At 40.8% G+C, this 21,998-nt stretch overlaps 1 protein-coding gene across 6 annotated transcripts in view; it reads right to left on the reverse strand.

Moving 5' to 3' along the window:
• Positions 1-21,998, reverse strand: part of ST18 (ST18 C2H2C-type zinc finger transcription factor) — a 154,779-nt gene that overhangs the window by 93,616 nt on the left and 39,165 nt on the right. For all 6 annotated transcript variants that reach the window (XR_005749501.1, XM_040354187.1, XM_040354186.1 and 3 more), the window contains exons 5-8: positions 21,234-21,368; positions 17,616-17,706; positions 3,848-3,940; positions 1,668-1,867 (exon numbers count right to left, since the gene is read on the reverse strand). Coding sequence is in view for 5 of the 6 variants with exons in the window: in XM_040354187.1 (XP_040210121.1) it covers positions 1,668-1,867; positions 3,848-3,940; positions 17,616-17,706; positions 21,234-21,368 (519 nt within the window). In the remaining variant the exon portion in view is untranslated. The remainder of the gene's footprint in view (positions 1-1,667; positions 1,868-3,847; positions 3,941-17,615; positions 17,707-21,233; positions 21,369-21,998) is intronic.

Below are 21,998 nucleotides of genomic sequence, written 5' to 3' on the forward strand. Positions count from 1 at the left end.
ATTGCGAATTGGATGCGGAATCCTTGCATCTGATTCGAAATAGCAGGAGGTTTTGACTGACTCTCTATGGAGCCGGTTCACATATCTCCGCAGTGGGGTCTATGCGTTTTGCACAAAAATGTTGTGCGTCTTTTTGTCTGTTTTAGGTCTGAATTCAGCCAAAATCCGGTCTGAAATTGGATCTTAAAGGGTGAACCAGCACATCCTGGACCCCAGTTGTGAGTCGCATGTGGCCCATATGTGAACCGAGTCAAAAATTTGTACAGAATTTCGCTCACTTCCTGTTGCATCCCCAAAGCAGGAAGTGAAAGGAAGCCTCTCCAATGGGACAAAGGCAGGCAAAAAAAAACTGACAAGGGTTTAAGCCCTTCCTTATTCTTAAAATAAACTTACAGGTAAAAAATTCAGTTGCACTATGAGATATTTAGCATGGTATAAAACGGTATTGTTTTAGACAAAAGTAATGGATAGTTCAGCCTGTGATCTCTCTCTCAGACAGGGCTGTCCTGTGGGTTTTGTCCAGAACCGGAATAATTAAGTTTCATACCACACTAGATATTTCAGTGTGCAGCCTTTTTTTCTGTGGTCTGGCTGGGGAGCCTGAACAAGCTTTGGTTCAGGGTTTACAATTGAGTTGGTAAAAGCACTGGTCAACATGGGCTTGTCAGCACTCATTTTATGTTTAGTAAGTAAAATTGCATGTTCACAGGCCAGCTAAATGGTTATGCTGGTAATTTGGTGAAACACATAGGAACATTTGTCAAGGCATGAAAAATTGTTTTACTGTTGCCTTTAAATTTTAGTGGATAGAAAACAAATGATCACCTCCAGAGACAAGCACTATTACTACTTCTTCTGCTACTTCAACTGCTACTAGAGATGAGTGAACTGGTTTATCCAAACCTCGAATCACAGTTTGATGTGCTCCTTACAAGTTAATTTTCTGTATGTAACAGCTTTTCTTCCCTTTCTTCTCTTTGTCCTCACCCACCCTCCTGTCATTCAGTAAATGGCTTAATGGGCAAGTGGGCATTTTATTGGTGATGGAGGTCATGGCCTTTTTAGTGTGCCATGTTATCACGGTGTGCAGTATATACCATGGGACCTCAAACTACGGCCCTCCAGTTGTTCAGGAACTACAATTCCCATCATGCCTGGTCATGTCTGTGAATGTCAGTGTGTTACAATGCCTCATGGGATGTGTAGTTCTACAACAGCTAGAGGGCCGTAGTTTGAGGATCCCTGGTATATACCATAACCTTACTAAGTCCAATAATAACAGCTTTGTCATAATAATATGTGCACTTACCAAATCCCACACTATCAATAAGAGGTGGTGATACATGTTGGAAAATTATTCATTTTAGAGTTAAAGTGTATATAAATAACTCTAACAATAAATATCCCTTATTTGCTCACTTTTGGTCTAGCAAATATATCACTGAAATGTTTTATTTATTTCTGATCATATTTGATTTTTTTTATTACACTTGGCAATCTTGGTGCCGCAATTCAGTCACTGACAAAGACCAGGTTTTTGACTTTCAATGAATAGTAGAGACATGTCTGGTATGGCCAGATTTAAATAATTTAGCAGCATGATTATAAACCTGACAAAATACAGTATATTTTTATGCACATAAAGGTAAGCTGATTATAGTTCTTACCATCACCATTAGTTGTCTCTTGGCTTCGAACAACTGTTGCAATAGTATGTTTCCCAAAAACTTGAGCATCAAAACTGGCATAATCAAATGGAACCTTCCCAAATCTATCATGTTCTTTAATTATTGTTGCTCGTGTTGTAGTAACTGGTGCAGTCCGATAACTGAATTGTGTTACTTCAAGATGTTTCACACATGTTGCTCTGAAAAACATTTAATTTCAGAAAAGTGATGTTAATCAGCTTACATAGGGACATAACATAGGGGCATAACAAGGGGGATAACTCCCCTCAAATCAATAAAGGGGCAGAATTCCTCCCAATGACGTCAACAATGGGGCACAATGCCTCCCAATGACACCAAAGATGGGGCAGAATTCCTCCCAATGACAACAAAGATGGGGCACAATTCCTCCCAATGACATCAACAATGGGGCCAAATGGCACAAATGATGGGGTACAATTCCTCCCACTGTCACCAAGGATGGGGCATTGTTCAATCCCACTGATGTCAGGACCTTTTCTACTCCCAATGGCCACAGTCCAGCCCCCCATAAGTCTGAAGAACATTAAACTGGCTCTTTGTTTAGAAAGTTTGGAGACCCCTGCTCTATTTAATTTGCGCTAATGACGTTCCATTTTTTTTCTATTTTAATAGGTAAAAGACTAGAACCAAAACATTTCCTGTGTTGGTAAATACATTAAAGTGTTTGTTACCCCAACACTTCATATCCCTGATATGTGCCTGCTGTACCGTGTACTTGTATGGTAAAGTATCCTGTTCTCTTTGTATTGCTTCCTTTGTGTGAAATCCCTGATATTCCTGCCAGTCCCTCTGCTTTCCTATTACAAACTGACCATACTATGCAGGAGAGCACAACGTGATCAGTTCTCTAGCTATGATGCTAACTTAGCCTGCTCTCCTCCAATGATCAATCTTGTCCGTACACTCCCTCCCCTCTGCACATCCATTCACTGGGAAGCTCAGTATACTGCTGCTCCTCCCCCAGCCCCTATGCAGCTGAGAATAGAGGGAATGTGATCACTTATAGAAAAAAGGTATTTATAATGCTTTTTTTTATATCTATACAAGCATGTTTTGCATTTTATTTCTATTTCAACCACTTCATTACTGGGCACTTAAACCCCCTTCATGCCCAGACCAAATTTCAGCTTTCAGCGCTGATGCATTTTGAAGGACAATTGCGCGGTCATACAACACTGTACCCAAATTATATTTTTATAATTTTTTTCCCACAAAGAGAGCTTTCTTTTGGTGGCATTTGATCATCTCTGCCATTTTTATTTTTTGCGCTATAAACAAAAAAAGACAGAACATTTTGAAAAAAAAACACACTATTTTTTAATTTTTGTTAAAATAATATCCCATTTACAAAAAAATAAAAAAAAATTCCCTCGGTTTAGGCCGATACGTATTTTACTACATATTTTTGTTAAAATAAATCACAATAAGCGTATATTGATTGGTTTGCGCAAACGTTATAGCGCCTACAAAATAGGGGATAGATTTATGATTTTTTTTTTTTACTAGTAATGGCGGCGATCTGCGATTTTTTTTGTCAGGCCTGCGATATTGCGGCGGACGTATCGGACACTTTTGACACAATTTTGGGACCATTCACATTTATACAGCGATCAGTGCTATAAAAATGCACTAATTACTGTATAAATGTGACTGGCAGTGAAGGGGTTAACAGTAGGGGGTGAGGAAGGGGTTAAATGTGTATCCTGGGTGTGTTCTAACTGTGTGGGGGGAGGGGACTGACTGGGGGAGGTGACCGATGCTGTGTCCCTATGTACAAGGGACACAGATCGGTCTCCTCTCTCCCTGACAGGACGTGGAGCTCTGTGTTCACACACAGAGCTCCACATCCCTGCTGTCACCGCCGATCGCGGGTACCTGACGGACATCACGGCCACCAGGCACACGCATCGGCTTCTCAGCGATGCGCCGGGCACGTTGTTTCCCCGCTGCGCGCCCCCAGCGGCGCGCACAGGGAATGTCAACAACAGGACGTCCAGGGACGTCCACTTGGCACTTGTTTTACAAACACTTGAAATATGTAAATGTGCATTTGGTTACTATTATAAAAGGACTAGAGACTTATTTAATAAGCCAGTACAAGGGGCAATGATGACTTGCAAGGTAGACGACATACACACCTATGAATGGATTCAAGGTTTGCACCAGGGGAATAATGTTTTTCTTGTGTTTTCGAAAGCTTTTCTGCTGCAGCAATTGGACAACCTGAAAGACTTTAAACAAAAAAAAACAATATATATATATTTATGTATAAATTACGATTACACAGAAAAATGTTTTTATATATATATATATATATATATATATATATATATATATATATATATATATATATATATATATATATATATATATATAATTATCACTAACAAAGAAGAATCCTAGCCTTGATGTATGAGTGTTTAAAACAAGAGGAGAAGCATAATATAATAAAATATGATAAGGATAGCAAGGCATTATTTAAAACTGAAAAATCTTAACCACTAGCTAACATAGCTAGTAGCTAGTAACAGTTTTTTTAATTGCTAAATGTTACCCCACATAATATCTGGGAGAGTACAACTCCCTCCAGCCAAAGCTACTAAAACATGGAAAGCCCAGGAAGAAAAAAAAAAAGCTTGAAAAGCTTTTGCTGGAGGGAGTTGTAATGTCCCCATGAGATTGTTATTGCTGCTTGCAGTTCCTTGAAAAAGTATTCATACCCCTTGAAATTTTCCCAAAAATGTTTTGTTAGAACCAAAAACATAAATGTATTTTATTGGGATGTTATGTGATAGACCATCACAAAGTGGCACATAATTGTGAGGTGGAAGAAAAATGATAAATGGGTTTTTATTTATTTTTTACAAATAAATATGTGTGGTGAGCATTTGTATTCAGCCCCCTTGAGTCAATACTTTGTAGAACCACCTTTCACTGCAAATACAGCTGCAAGTTTTTTTGGGGATGTCTCTACCAGCTTTGCACATCTAGAAAGGGAAATGTTTGCCCATTCTTCTTTGCAAAATAGCTAAAGCTCTGTCAGACTGGATGGAGAGCGTCTGTGAACAGCAAATTTCAAGTATTGCCAAAGATTCTTAATTGGATTTAGGTCTGGACATTGACTGGGCCATTCTAACACATGAATATGCTTTGATCTAAACCATTCCATTGTACACTGTAGCTCTGGCTGTATGTTTTGGGTAGTTGTCCTACTAGAAGGTGAACCTCCACCCCAGTCTCAAGTCTTTTGCAGACTCTAATGCCTTGTACACACGATCAGTCCATCCGATGAGAACGGACCGATGGACCGTTTTCATCGGTTAACCGATGTAGCTGACTGATGGTCCGATGCGCCTACACACCATCGGTTAAAAAAACGATCGTGTCAGAACGCGGTGATGTAAAACACAACGACGTGCTGAAAAAAAACGAAGTTCAATGCTTCCAAGCATGCGTCGACTTGATTCTGAGCATGCGTGAATTTTTAACCGAAATTTTTAAAACAAGATTGCTTTTTTTTAACCTATGGATAAATAACCGATGGGGCCCACACACGATCGGTTTGGTCCGATGAAAATGGTCCATCAGACCGTTCTCATCGGTTTGACCGATTGTGTGTACGCGGCATTACAGGTTTTCTTCTAAGATTGCCTTGTATTTGGCTCCATCCATCTGCCCATCAACTCTGATCAGCTTCCCTGTCCCTTTATAAATGTAATATTATAAATGCTAGTTGTGTGTTATCAGTGTAACAAGCATACTAATGTTAGTGTGTGCTAGTCCAAAACATTTATTTTATATTTTAGAGTAGGAAAGGGTTAAATCCCCTTTTAGGTTTTAACTGCTATCTGATGCTTTTTTAGGGCTCCATGCACAGTGACTTAAAAAAACGAAACTTCTACAGAAGTTTTGTGTTTTGGCTGTAGAAGCAGCTCAATGTTATCCTATGGATCCATATAGGACGATTACAGGCATATTTTAAGCTTATCATTTAGAGGCAGGGAAAAAAAACTTTCTGGTTTGCGTTTCTGATTGGAGCTTTTTGGCAGAAAAAAATGCCAAATTCTCATAAACTCGCCTAAACCACAGTATGTACAAAAAATACTCTATATGAAAGTTTCTTCCTGCCAAGGGAACAGACTTTTTTTTTTAAGCCCAGTGTGCATGGAGCCTCGGGGAGATTTCCTTTCACTTATTGCAATGGTGACAAAGGTTTAACCACACAGAATGTATGGGAAAATCTACATATATAGAGACACAGACAACGATAAAAAATCGGAAAGGATTTTAGTGTTTTTTTACTCATTGTTCTATCTGTGTTGCTATTGGAGATATTCCCTCATTTGCTGTCCAGTGAAACCATTATCTCCAGGATAGTGAGAAGAAATCTTTCTAATGAAGCCCTGGGTAGCTGTAAAAATCTAACAGGGGTTCTAATTCTTCAACTCTGTATCCAAAAAAAATATACTTAATGATGCGTAGCATAGAATAGCAGCCTTCCATTTCATATTCTATTCTTCACTAAAACTAGTAAATGGAAAGAGGAACACTGACTAGACATGTGCACACTGAAATATTTTGTTTCGGAATTTCGTTTTCGTCCGAAAAATACATGTAGTTACTCCCGAAATTCGTTTATAATTATTTTGTTTTTTGTTGGAAATTGCATTCATCCGAAAATCTGAACGAATTAAGGCTGAATCTGTCATAGAAGGCTTATGGTGTCTGTCGAATGTTCAAAGAAGATTCGATGGAGCAGCGATACTGTACGACGCTGCAATCATACTTTTCCGGTCGAATGTTCCGCCTACAAGCTATAGTAGAATTCTAATGTTGTATGACTAGTAATAATTATATTTATTAATTATTATTACTAGTCAACCAACATTAGATTTTTCCTATAGCCTATGGGCGAGCATTTGACTGGAAATGTATGATTGCAGCGTCGTACAGTTTAGCTGCTCCGTCGAATCTTCTTAGAACTATCAACAGACACCATAAGCCTTCAATGACAGATTTGATGTTTGTATGTTTTTCGATGCTTCTTCGAATCTTCGTCATTCATTTTGAATTGTCAAGTTAGTTCTAGCTATGTTATTGCTCCTCCTCTTTGGTTACAATCAGCCAATACCATTCATCATCATCATTATTTTTATTTTACTTCCCCCACCCAATTCCAGCAGCAATCTTTTCTCTCTATAATGTTGAATCTTTTCTCTATATAATGTCAAATCTTTTCTCTCTATAATGTTGAATCTTTTCTCTCTATGTAGAAGAATCTTGGACTAATAGAGTTAAGGTTAGGCACATTCGACCAACGAAAATGAAAATAATTCATTCTGTGCGTTCGTTTTCGTTTGTTAAAACGATAATGAAAATACCTGAAATTCGGATTAAAATGCATTCGGACGAAAACGAATGCACATGTCTAACACTGACCAGTTTGCAATGATGCTCAACAGAGCAAGTGAGAAAGGCTGCATTTGGACTTCACCAATGCCTCGTTTCCACTGAGTTTGGAATGGTTAGAATAGTCCGGTCTTTTCTGGTCAGTGGCGGCTGGTGCTCAAAATTTTTGGGGGGGCGCAAACAAACAAAAAAAACATCAATTGCTGCCACTGTGCCCTTCAAACGCAGCCACTGTGCCCATCAAACGCAGCCACTGTGCTCATCAAACGCAGCCACTGTGCCATAAAATTGTCGCCACTGTGCCCTGCCATTAAACGCAGCAACTGTGCCATGCCATTAAACGCAGCAACTGTGCCATGCCTTAAAACGCAGCCACTGTGCCCATCAATTATCACCACTGTGCCATGCCATCAAACGCAGCCACTGTGCTATCAATTGTCGCCACTGTGCCCATCAATTGTCGCCACTGTGCCATGCCATCAATTGTCGCCACTGTGCCATGCCATCAATTGTCGCCACTGTGCCATGCCATCGATTGTCGCCACTGTGCCATGCCAAACGCAGCCACTGTGCCATCAATTGTCGCCACTGTCCCATGCCATTGTCACAACTGTGCCAAGCCAAACACAGCCACTGTGCTATCAATTGTCGCCACTGTGCCATCAATTGTCACCACTGTACCATCAATTGTTGCCACTGTGCCATGCTATTGTCGCCACTGTGCCCATCAATTGTTGCCACTGTGCCATGCCAAACACAGCCACTGTGCCATGCCATTTTCGCCACTGTGCCCATCAATTGTCAACACTGTGCCATGCCATTGTCGCTGCTGTGCCATGCCAAATGCAGCCACTGTGCCATCAATTGTCGCCACTGTGCCATGCCATTGTCACCACTGTGCCATGCCAAACGCAGCCATTGTGCTATCAATTGTCGCCACTGTGCCATGCCATTGTCACCACTGTGCCCATCAATTGTCGCCACTGTGCCATGCCAAACACAGCCACTGTGCCATGCCTTTGTCGCCACTGTGGCCATCAATTTTCAACACTGTGCCATGGCATTGTTGCTGCTGTGTCATGCCAAACGCAGCCACTGTGCCATGCCATTGACGCCACTGTGCCCATCAATTGCCGCCAGTTTGTAACGTAAAATGCCGCCAGATTGCCCCTTAAAATGCCGCTAGATTGCCCCAAAATACCGCCAGATTGACCCCCGCCCGGCACTTACCTTTTTCGATCAGCCATCCTCCTCCACGATCCCTCAATGTCTTCTGCCGCCCTCAATGTCGCTTCAACCAATCAGGTTACCAGTATCCAGATCCGGTGAACCTGATTGGCTGAGATTGGCCCACTATGGACACACAGCCACTGATTCTGGTGAGTCCTTCTACTGCAAGTCGGACCATCCGGGCCAAACAGGGTTTAGAAAAAACACCAATCAGTGGATTGTAACTCCGCCCTAACCGAACCGTACCATTTTCTATGGCCCCACATCTGAAGCAGGACCCAGAATGGTGCGGTATGGTTCGGTTGTATGGGCCGCTTTCATAATGGAAACACCCAAAATAGCGCACCATACCAAACCGATCTGCTCAGTGGAAATGAGGCACAAGTGATCCTCATATTTCTTATTTATCAATATGTATTAACCTCTTAACGACCGTCGCACGAAGATATACGTCGGCAGAATGGCACGGCTGGGCAGATGGACGTACCGGCACATCCTTTACATCTACCCAGCCGTGGACAGCCGTGGATCACCGCTGGGGTCCCGCGATCGCTCCCCGGAACTGAAGAACGGGGAGAGCCGCTTGTAAACACGACTTCCCCCGTGCTTCACTGTTCACTGTGGCGGCTGCATCGATCGTGTCATCCCCTTTATAGGGAGACACAATCGATGATGTCACTCCTACAGCCACACCCCCCTACAGTTGTAAACACACACTAGGTGAAACATAACCCCTTCAGCGCCCCCTGTGGTTAACTCCCAAACTGCAACTATCATTTCCACAATAAAGAATGCATTTTAAATGCATGTTTTGCTGTGAAAATGACAATGGTCCCAAAAATGTGTCAAAATTGTGCGAAGTGTCCGCCATAATGTCGCAGTCACGAAAAAAAACGCTGATCGCCGCCATTAGTAGTAAAAAATAATAAAAATGCAATAAATCTATCCCCTATTTTGTAAACGCTATACATTTTGCGCAAACCAACCGGTAAACGTTTATTGCGATTTTTTTACCAAAAATATGTAGAAGAATACGTATCGGCCTAAACTGAGGAAAAAATTTTTTTTTATATATTTTTGGGGGATATTTATTATAGCAAAAAGTAAAAAATATTGATTTTTTTTCAAAATTGTCGCTCTATTTTTGTTTGTAGCACAAAAAACAAAAACCGCAGAGGTGATCAAATACCACCAAAAGAAAGCTCTATTTGTGTGAAAAAAAGGACGCCAATTTTGTTTGGGAGCCACGTCGCACGACCGCGCAATTGTCAGTTAAAGCGATGCAGTCCCGAATCGCAAAAAGGGGCCTGGTCCTTTACCTGCATTATGGTCCGGGGCTTAAGTGGTTAAATGGGAAATGTGTGGCGAGCCACATCTGAGAAGGTTATGGGGAGTGGCGATATGATTATTCAGTGGCTCTGCTCGATAAGTAATAGTATTTAGTAATCTGTAAGAACATCATGTGCAAAATATGTGATGTCAGTGAATCAGCCATCATTGCTGTGTCAAAACAATGTTGTGAGGCATTCTACATCAGTCATCCTTGTATATCTCAGTATGTGTCTAAATAACGAGAATAACAACATTTGACTCACAACAGCCATGCAGGCCAAGAGGATAAACATACATACTATTTTACATATTTATTATACCTCCCACACATTATTTTTGATGTGAAAATAAATTAGATTTAAAGCAGCCTTTTTAGTTACTGTTGCTAATACTTATTTTCTTTCCCTAAGGCGGAAGCCTATTAAAACATTGTAAGATATCAATACACTTCTTTAACCGCATGCTGACCAGCCGCCACAGTTATGCTGCGGCAGGTTGGTTCCCCTAGGTGAGCTGTCGTAGCTGTATGTCGGCTCTATAAGATGCCATAGCAGGTGTGCGCGCTGTCAGAGGCGCATGTGCGTGCCCGCAGCGTGTCCCCAAAGCCGATGCTTGTGCCTGGCAGGTGTGCTGACTGCCAGGGAACCCATGATCGCTCATGACAGAGTGAGAATCGGGATCTGTGTGAGTAAACAAACAAATCCCGGTTCTGTCAGGGGAGAGGAGAGAGATCGTGTGTTCCCACTAAGTAGGAACAACGATCTCTCTCTTCCTTTAGTCAGCCACATTCCCCCCACCGTTAGAAACATACGCAGGGAACACAGTTAACCCCTTGATCGCCCCCTAGTGTTAACCCCTTCTCTCGCAGTGTCATTTACACAGTAATCAGTGGCTATTTTTAGCTCTGATCGCTGTATAAATGTCACTGATCCCAAAAAAGTGTCAAAAGTGTCCGATCTGTCTGTCGAAATGTTGTAGTCCTGATAAAAATTGCAGCTCGCTGCCATTACTAGTAAAAAAAAAAAATTATAATAAAAATGTCATAAATCTATCCCCTATTTTGTAGACACTATGGGCTAGATTCAGAAAGATTTCGGCGGGAGTAGCATATCTCAGATACACTACGCCGCCGTAAGTTAGAGCAGCAGGTCCTGTATTCACAAAGAAGTTGCGCTCTAACTTACGGCCGCGTAGTGTAACTGGGCCGGCGTAAGCCCACCTAATTCAAAATAGACTGGTTGGGGGCGTGTTCTATGCTAAATACTGTTGACCCCACGTATTTGTCGTTTCTAACGAACGGCGCATGCGCCGTCCGTGGACGTATCCCAGTGCGCATGCTCCAAATTACGCCACAAAGACTCATTGGTTTCGACGTGAACGTAATTTACGCCCAGCCCCATTCAAGGACGACTTACGCAAACGACGTAAAACGTGAAAAATTTGACGCGGTTCCAACGTCCATACTTAACATTGGCTGCGCCATCTTTTTGGTGGTTTATCTTTACGCCTGAAAACGCCTTACGTAAACGGCGTATCTTTACTGCGACGGCCGGGCGTACGTTCGTGAATAGGCGTATCTAGCTGATTTACATATTCTAGGCGTAAATCAGTGTACACGCTCCTAGCGGCCAGCGTAAATATGCAGTTAAGATACGAGGGCGAAGGAGACTTACGCCGGTCGTATCTTAGCAATATTTAAGCATATCTCAGTTTGAGAATACGCTTAAATATACGACGGCGGGGATTCGGATTTACGACGGCGTATCTACTGATACGCCCGTCGTAAGTCTACATGAATCTGGCCCTGTAACTTTTGCGCAAACCAATCAATATACACTTATTGCGATTTTTTACCAAACATATGTAGAATAATACATATTGGCCTAAACTGATGAAGAAATTATTTTTTTTAATACATTTTTGGGAAATATTTATTATAGCAAAAAGTAAAAAATATTGTGTTTTTTTTTAAATTGCACTCTTTTTTTGTTTATAGCGCAAAAAAAAAAACACAGAGGTGATCTAATACCACCAAAAGAAAGCTCTATTTGTGGGGAAAAGGGACATAAATTATTGTTTGGGTACAACATCGCACGACCGCACAATTGTCAGTTCAACGATGCAGTGCCGTATCGCAAAAAATTGGCCTGGTCATTGGGCAGACAAATCTTTCCGGGGGTGAAGTGGTTTAATGCTTAATCTGTCAAAAATCTATAAACACAATGTTTGGGGGATTTGAGTTGAATTATAATTTTAATATATTTGACATCCACCCTATGGGGGTATACTGTACTTCTAGTTATCAATAAGCTATCCCTGTTGGGCTACAGAAAACAAAAAATAAAAAATGGTGCATCATTAGCTTCAAAAGTGATTCATGTTCTATTAAATAGATTGTAGAAGCACCTGTAATTTCAACAATACTTAAAGCAGGATTCCCCCTGCGATTTTTTTTTTTAAAGTCGGCAGCTACTAACAGTGTAGCTGCTGACTTTTAATAAGGACACTTACCTGTCCTAGGCGCCCGCAATGATGGGCCCCCGACGGCTATAAATATATAAATAAACAAATGTATGCATCAATTTAGGCTAATATGTATTCTGCTACACATTTTTGATAAAAAAAATCATAATAAGCGTATATTGATTGGTTTGCAAAAAAGTTATAGCGTCTACAAAATAGGGGATAGATTTATGGTATTTTTTTTTTTTACTAGTAATGGCGGTGATCAGCGATTTTTAGCAGGACTGTGTGAAATTGCGGCGGACAGATCGGACACTTTTGACACTTTTTTTTGGGAACAGTGACATTATTATAGTGAACAGAGCTAAAAATAGCCACTGATCAGTGTATAAATGACACTGGCAGGGAAGGGGGTTAACACTAGGGGCGATCAAGGGGTTAAGTGTGTACCCCAGCCATCTTTTCCCTGTGTCTGCTCTCACCATCATCTTTACTATGGGAACCCGGTTGTGACAGCTTGCGGCTTCACAGCCGGGTGTCCAGTGCTCATGTGTGAGCGGCGCTGCATGTGGCAAATGGTACTGCTGTCTTCTGGGACCTGTCATGTGTCCCAGAAGACTTTGGGAGGAAGAGGCGAAGGAGAAATTCTGCTTCCGATCTCCTAGGAGGTCGGAGCAGAAGTGGGAGTGGGTATCTGTCAGCATCAGGTACCCACTCCCCCCTTCCTCCCCAAAAGCTCCATTTCAAAAACAGGAGCAGGGGAGGATTCCTTAAAGTGGAACTTCCCCTTTTGGGCGGAGCTCCGTGTTAAGACACATTTTTTTTTAAGTTTTGCTATGTGACTGGTAACAAATATTAAGTAAGCATTATTCCAATACCCTGAGAAAAAAAGTCAACACATTTTGTTTCCACAATGTAGTTAGCAATCATATTTATTTTATTCATTATATCCACTTCCAGACCTTAGGTGTTTTTCAGATTCGGTGTTTGCAAGACTAAAACAGTTTTTTCTGCTAGAAAATTACTTAAAACCCCCAAACATTATATATTTTTTTTTCTAACACCCTAGAGAATAAAATAGTGGTCATTCCAATACTTTTTGTCACACCGTATTTGCGCAGCGGTCTTACAAGCGCACTTTTTTTGGAAAAAATTCACTTTTTTTAATTAAAAAATAAGACAACAATAAATTTGGCCCAATTTTTTTATATATTTTGAAATATAATGTTACGCCGAGTAAAATGATGCCCAACATGTCACGCTTAAAAATTGCGCCCGCTCGTGGCATGGCGTCAAACTTTTACCCTTAAAAATCTTGATAGGCGATGTTTAAAAAATTCTAGAGATTGCATTTTTTGAGCTACAGAGTAGCTCTAGGGCTATAATTATTGCTCTCGCTCTAACGATCGCGGTGATATCTCACTTGTGTGATTTGAACACCGTTTTCATATGCGGGCGCTACTCACGTATGCGTTTGCTTCTGCGCGCGAGCTCGTCGGGACGGGGCACTTTAAAAAAAAATTTTTTTTGTTTTCTTATTTATTTTTATTTATTTTATTATTTTTTACACTGAAAAAAAAAAAAATAATTTGATCACTTTTATTCCTATTACAAGGAATGTAAACATCCCTTGTAATAGAAAAAAGCATGACAGGTCCTCTTAAATATGAGATCTGGGGTCAAAAAGACCTCAGATCTCATATTTGGGCTTAAATGCAAAAAATAAAAAATAAATAAAAAATGTCATTTTTTCAAATGACCAAAAAAAAAATTTGTCTCTTTAAGAGGCTGGGCGGGACTGACGTTTTGACGTCACTTCCGCCCAGCCGAGCTATGGGGACGGGCGAAGGAGATTTTTTCTTCAGTCTCGTCCCCGCTCACCAGCCGACAGCATCCGATCGCCTCCGCCGCTCCCGACGGCTCCGGTAAGCGGCGGAGGGCGCGGGAGAGCGGCGGGAGGGGGGGGCCCTCTCCCGCCACCGATAACGGCGATCTCGCGGTGAATCCGCCGCGGAGACCGCCATTATCGGATTCCAGACCGCGCACACTAAAAATGGATACCTCGGTTGTGACAGCAGCTGCTGCCGTTACCGAGATATCCATCTTTAAAAATAGGACGTACATCGTCGTGCGCAGGTCTGGAAGTGGTTAAACTTTGCATTTTCAGTTGAGGGGGTTTTAAAAGTATATTCATTATGTATGAAGTATATTCATTGTATAGCAAGTATTTATTATGTAGCAAAGAATGCATGTTCTTCACCAGAGGAATAACTCGATTCTTCAGGATCGGTGCAAGAAACCATGAAGGGCCATCTGACCCCTGACCGGGGCCCTTCCCACTGATCCCAGGGCCTTTTTACTCCCATTACAGGGGCCCTTTATTACAATCCCACAGAGGGATCCTTTCACATGTTCTGCAGATGGCCTCCTACTTGCTGTCTTGGTCCGCCACACGGTGACAGAACATCGTCAGGGTCTGGTTAAAAGTACAACCTTTATGACGCTAGTAGTTCCACCACTGCCTCCTGTCCTAATTTGACAGGTACGTGGGTGCATGTGTACGGCCTCAAATACAGACAGTGTACATTTGGGGCCACCCACCAGCACCTGCACACTTGTCAAATTAGGACCGGAGGCTGTGTTGATACAGCCACCACATCCCCATAGAGTAACGGTTGCTCCAGCTGCACAAACTGTTAATTTATGGGTCAGAGAACCTGTGTGAACGAGCCCTTAATTTTTAATATTATTATTATTATTATTTATATTTTTAATTATTTTTACATTATTTATTATTGTTGCAATTTTATTTTTTAAAACATTTTCCAAAATGCTTCTGGGATGGAAGGGACTCTGGTGAGATATTATGGATCTAAACAGACCACTGAAGTCTCACTTTTAAGACACAGAATGGGACTCTGGAAACATGTTCCCCAGTTTCTTTCTACATCCTCAGCTGCACAGAATGAATGAACAAGAAGAGTTCTGCACAGCTTTTCTGTTTATTCATAAACTCAAGTATAGTAAACAGTGTTTCCTATGCTTCAGTAATGAACATGGTGAGTGATGATCACTCACTGTGTGCCCATTAAGAGAAGGCTGGGGTCAGTAAATGACATATTTACTGGCCACTTCCTCTCTCTCCATTACTTGCAGCAGCTGGCGGGAAAGGGGAGAAGGAAATTGGGCAGAGCTGCAGGGGGCACACAAGGGGGGGTGGTCAGCAGGCCGCTTATTCATCTCCTCCGCCCCTCCAGTGCCACATTTTGACAGGTCCGCTTCCCAACTTCTGGGGACGGCGCTGCAGCAAAGTTTGGCCCCCCTTCTCCTTCCTCCACCACTGGGCCAATTAGAAAAGGCAGCGCACTTGACGCTTGCACAGTAGGGAACTGGCTGTGGGCACAGACACACAACCAATAGAGAGAGGATGCAATTGGAGGAATTGATCCCCTGTATGCAGCAATTGGGCAGGAGAGGAGGAGAAGCTTTAAACTGTTTCAGGCTGTGCTGTGCAGGGAATCAGATCCTATAATTGCCCCCCCCCCCCCACAAAACCTAATGTGACAACAACACAGCGGTCCATCGGTTCGATTTTAAAGCAAGTTCTAAAATTTTTGACCAAAGGACAACGGACCGATGGGCCGTACACACGGTCGGTTTGGACCGATGAAACTGGACTTCAGTCGGCTTTCATCGATTTGGACCGACCGTGTGTACGCGGCCTCAGAGTTGGAGATAAAGTGCATGTGCACTTTTATTGATGGTTAGAAAACATGAATGGAAAACTAAGTTCCATAGATTTCACAGATACATTTCGTCCATTTCTTCTTTAATTAAAGCAGCGTCCCCCCTCCAATGCCACATTTGGCTACGTTCAGGGGGGAAGGGGGAACAGGGACCTGTTTTTGACTGTTACCATTCCCCACTTCCGGAGATGGTGCCGCAGCAAAGCTCGACCCCCCTCCTCCTGCCTCCACCGCTGGGCCAATTAGAAAGTGCAGCACATGTGCGGTAGGGAAGCAGCTGTGAAGCCGAAAAGCTTCACTGCTGAGTTCCTTTACCAGCAATGGCGGTGTCTGCACCCGACAGACGATCCGAAGATCGGCTGCGTTGCCGACATTGTGCGCTCCTTGGACAGGTAAGTGTCCATATATTAGGGGTCACCAGATGCAGTATTTGTAGCTGCTGACTGTGTGGTGGGCAGACCACCGTTTTAAGGGTGCTTTACCTATAATAACAAGATCTATGGATTATGCATAGCTCAGAGCTAATAGGGACTCAAATTAATTTTGCCACAGAAGAATTATCGGATAAAAACTGTGAGTGGATGAAGCTTTCTGAGATGAAGAGTAGGACAGCACACATACAATACAATTAGATTTACTTTTCAGGCAATACGTTTTTACAAAAAAAATATTTGAAACTACTTTTTAAAAAAAAATTTTTTTTAGAATAAGTGAGGTGATAGATAAATGTAAGTCTTTATCCCTGTACACACGATCGGTCTATCCGATGAGAACGGTCTGATGGACCATTTTCATCGGTTAACTGATGAAGCTGACTGGTGGTCAGTCGTGCCTACGCACCATCGGTTAAAAAAACGATTGTGTCAGAACGCGGTGACGTAAAACACAACGACGTGCTGAAAAAAAAGTTCAATGCTTCCAAGCATGCGTCGACTTGATTCTGAGCATGCCTGGATTTTTAACCGATGGACGTGCCTACAAACGATTGTTTTTCTTTCTATCGGTTAGGTATCCATCGGTTAAATTTAAAAACAAGATTGCTTTTTTTTAACCTATGAATAAATAACCGATGGGGCCCACACACGATCGGTTTGGTCTGATGAAAACGGTCCATCAGACCGTTCTCATCGGTTTGACTGATAGTGTGTACGCGGCATAACTCTTAGCAGTCTCTTGTTCTTTCTATTTCTATTTACTTTACATCATATTACAAATGCAGACAAGAAGTCGATGTCGGAAATAAATGTAAGCCTGTATAGACCCCTATACCATATAAACATATACATGGTGATCCTATGGAGGCACTTCACCTAAATTTTTACTATATAGCCTTTCAAACTTGTCTTATTTCTAACTTAAAAATTCACGATGGTTGAATGATCAGAGAAATTGTCCCTAGAGACAATGTACTGATATACTGCAAATCATTACTAGTAATGTAGGCCAATGAAGCCATAAATGAAAACCTGTAGCCTTTTGCGGCATCTGCTTTTGAAATGCACAACCCTTTCAAAGTTTGAAATCACTATTTTCATTTAAATAAATCTGTGGCTTCAGTAGACTCTAAAAAGCTTCCCAGTAAGCACACCATCTGCTCAATCCTGATTTGTTACAAGATGGTTCCTTTGTAGATGGCAGCCTATTGCTTTATCCAAACAGTCATTTGTCTTGTCAATCATAGTTCAATCATGCAACAGTTTTTAAATCCAGTATCCATTGACGGTACCTTCTGTGAGTGTTACGATTACTGTTCACATGTCCTCTTCCTGTACATCCTGGTGTTGGACACTTTAATACGTTTTCATGCATGGCCAAAACTAATTAAAGAAAAAAAAGAATGATAGAAAACAACATCAGTAATTCTTACCAAATTAAGAAATAAAAAAAATATGTCAATCAAGGGAATTAACTAAAGAAGAAACAACACCAGTGGGGTAATTTTCACTTCCTTTCCAATGCCATTTTAAATAGGTTACATTGTTTGGTTTATTTGTAAAACTATAGCAATAAAAATGGTTGCTGCCAACAGCAGCCAGTAGGGTTGCAGTTTTTTATTGCTAAACTAGAGATATGAATTTTGTTGCTATGGGTAACATCTCTACTTTCGATTGCTTCAGATTTCCTACATTGAGTTGCTGCCCAGTTAGGGTTCATATCCTTTTCTTCTCTAGTTATTTTTGTTTTAAAAATTGTCCCTAGCTTTCTTTCAGCTTTGTCTCATGGGGTCTACAGACATAAGAGAATGCTTGCGTGAACATTCAAATATCTGCAGACATCCCTGAGACTTCTCAGGGGAAGAGTAGATTGGCTGCAATGGCTTCTCTCAGTCAGTTGCTATTTTTTTTACCTGGTATTGGGGTGCCTGTAGAATGCTTATTTTGCTCTACAGAATCAAACATGCACATATTCCTCAGTGGCCAGATTGTCATGTAATGTATTAAGGCATTAGATAACTGTTGACTATAGTTGACTATAATGCTAAAATACTGCTCAAAGAAGACCTACCCCCCTTCCTTAACAGTCCTGACTACATTAATGCAGGCTATCTAGTAAAACTTTTAACATTAGTAGTACTTACCTGCCTCCTTGCACTGTTTCTCCATTCTCAGAACTCTGTCCCTACTGTCTATCAAAATCCGAAGATGTAATTTTAAAAAATGGCATCAGTAGGGCAATAGAAACTGAGGAAGAAGAAGCTGACCATCAATGATGTTTTTTTTAATGACATCACAAGATTTTGACCGACAGTAGGGACATAGTGCTGAGACTGCTTGAAAAAAAGGACTTTCCCCCAAGACCACTGGAAGAAATGCATTCTTTTCTAACAGATCATAGTATGGCGCATTCATCAGATGAGTTGAGAGACATCATGTGCTTCATCTGGTGCATGCACCGTATTACATTACACTATTCTGTTGAGAGAAAACATATTTTTTCCAAGATCCCAAGATTTTTCAGGGGGAGAAAGATGAGATCTTCCTGGAAGGCACTGGTGACAAGCCCTCCAAGAGGGCTTCTATGAAGTCAGGGCTACATTCACAGTGCCTCACTTAACCATGTCCACATATTTGCTTGCATTAGTGCAAATACAGCTGTGTACGGCACAGTTACCAGCTTCTAAGGGAAAGCCTCCAATTGCTGCTTGCAATCTGGAGCTTTCCGATCATGTGACCGACGTGACAGCTAATCACTGCGGTCACATGATCATAAATCTCACCCCAGGCACCGGTTCCAAGGGGTTAAGGATGTGTAATGAATAACATGCAGAACTGCATGCACCTAAGATTTTTTACTTTAGGGGGGAAGAGTCCACTTTGATGCACCTTCAACAGTGCTAAAGAGAAAACACGTACAATGGAACCTCGGATTGCGAGTAACGCGGTTAACAAGCTTTTCGCAATACGAGCAACTATTTTTTTTAATCCTGACTTGGTTTGCGAGTGTTGTCTCACAAAACGAGCAGGATTCAAGCCTCTGTGGTGTGCAGTACCACATTTGGCCAAAAGTGGGGGGGGCGCTGGTGACACTCAGAGATGTTCTGAAATACTCGTAAACACTCAGAAATGCTCAGTTTTCAAGTGTTTCTGAGCCTTTTAAAGGGTTTCTAAATGCAGCAGAGCGATCTCTGAGTATTTCGGAGTCTCTCTGGCACCTCCCCACATCTGGCCACATGCAGTATTGCAGGCCGTAGAAGTCAATGTGGAACAAATTATTTTAGTTTCCATTAACTTCTGTGGGGAAACTCGCTTTGAAATGTGAGTGCCTTGGATTACAAGCATTCTCCTGGAACAGATCAGGCTTGTGATCCAAGGTTCCACTATACAAGTACCTATGTTAGTCTTCAAATCAGTTTGTGTGTGTCTTCTTTGATCCCATGGCCAGGCTGTTTAAGGGTCTTTGACTTCTGCCCAAACTAATATGTTCCCTCATGGTGCTAAGTTCCATACATTTTATTCAACTGTCAATGTCCTGGCCAAAACTAATTGTTAAGCTAAAAGACACATCTGACATAATTTCTATAAAAAATAATATCGTTATTGCACTTTAATAATATCCATTTAATTTTTCTTCACAAGCTCTTTGCATTTAAAAATATTTGAATTAAAAATAACATGAATTCAGTCTCACAAGTGAGAAAAGTATAAAATGTACCTTGCATGTAGCATCAGTATAATCAATTAGTCTTATTTAAATAAAGAAAATACTCATTGTATTTGATGTTATGTGGTATAGATTTTTTTTATAACTGCTTTGTAATCAATTTTGTTATGAATGTAATTTAATTTCAGATGATGAGGCAGCTTTATGGTTGCATGTTAATTGGGTAATATATTAAATAATTTTCTATCATGACACAGTTTCTACTATCATAAATACTGATAAATAAACTGTAAATTCTGTTGAAGAATTAAATCACTCTCTGGCATAGCAGATGGATAAATAAAGATTTGTAATACTTATCTTTCCTGGAGAGAATACTCTCAGACTCTATCCAGGTTAGGCTTTTGGTCACAAGAAATGTGATGAAGGGAATGATATGCCAATCTAAACTCTGCTCCTACCCGTCAACATCTATCACATTATTTAGTGTGGCAGAATTTGGTTATTTGAGCTGAATTTTCTTCAGGAAAGGTATCTCAGTTGCTCAGACTATTAATATATACTGTATATATTCCAGCAAGGCCGGTTACATAGCTTTATGTAAAGGTGTACTGTAGATATTTCATTTTTTGAAGAGATAGTAAATATTTGAAGTGTACATTTAAATGTTATATCTCGCAAGTATTTATTCACATAGCAAAATGCTTGCGCCTGGGTTCATAAGGTCTCCTACATGCTATTGCTTTGACCTTTCTCAAAGGCTGACATTCTGCCTGCTTGGTTTAAAAAGAAGAAGACTTTTTTAAGGCCAAAAACCTCAGTCATACAGTGGGCAAATCATAGAACTGGAGTATCCAAAAGCTATAACAAGTAAGGCGGTGATTCCAAACACCAATTTACACCCATCAATAAATACTTATTTTGGGTGGACTGACCCTTCAACAGTTATAAGACATTACACTGAAGGCATAATGTATATGCTTTTTGCTTTGCAAGGGAATTTTCCCTGCACTTAGTGAGTGTGGTAAACATTCACTTTGCAAAGATCTTGTGCATGGAAAATGAAAAACAGAATTTTTGCTTGCACGTGATTGGAGGACGGAAGTCAACAGAATTTTGCCCCATTCACTATGCTAAGGAAAAATGTTTTTTTTGTCAAGTGAACAGCCCATTTCCCAAAAGTAGGTTAACCCCAATGTGCATGTTTGGTGATCATGATTAATCACTAAGTTTATTTACTGACTTTCTAAAGGCACTCGAACTTTATGAGGACACCCAGATAAACTACGATGATGTGGGTAGAGTCCAGTCACATGACCTGTGCCATCACAGCCTGGGATAGGGCATTTGGTTTCACGTTTATCAGAGCGTAGAGAACCTAAAAGAAAAAAATAATGTCCTTTTAAGCTTCAAATCTAACAACACTAAACCAACACTTTTATATCCAAAGGTAGCCAAAGTCTTCATTGAGTATTATGTAGTACATCTTTTTTCTTTTTTTTTATTCCATCTGAATCATAGGTCTGACCAATCAAAACATCTCAGTTATTTGTTTTAAAACAAATTCTTAATATAGTGCAGTTCTAACAACCCGAGACCTTGGTTTTACTGTGATTATGACATGGGTCAGTTATAATTGATATAATTGTGTAACATTGGACAATTTAATTGAGTAGATCTGAATATCCTACCATAAGCATACAATAAATAAATCTATCTTGGTAACATAAACTATGTGTTGAAGCTTTATCAAGACTTAAGTTAAAGTTCACCTGTACCCAGGCTATGGGCATTACGGGATGTACAGTACATATTAATAACAAACAGTAATATATTTTTAAAACAAGCCATCCCTAACCTTTCTAGCTGCTTTAATGGTTAAGTAATTAATTCTCAAAGATTACAACAAACTCTGTAAAGTAAGTTTAAATTGGACCTTCCCTCCCCTAAAGCACTTTGGAACTTTTAAACCTTCCCTGCCCCTATAATCGTAAGACACATATTTTTT

This window comes from Rana temporaria, chromosome 5, assembly GCF_905171775.1.
Source record: "Rana temporaria chromosome 5, aRanTem1.1, whole genome shotgun sequence".
NCBI lineage: Eukaryota > Metazoa > Chordata > Amphibia > Anura > Ranidae > Rana > Rana temporaria.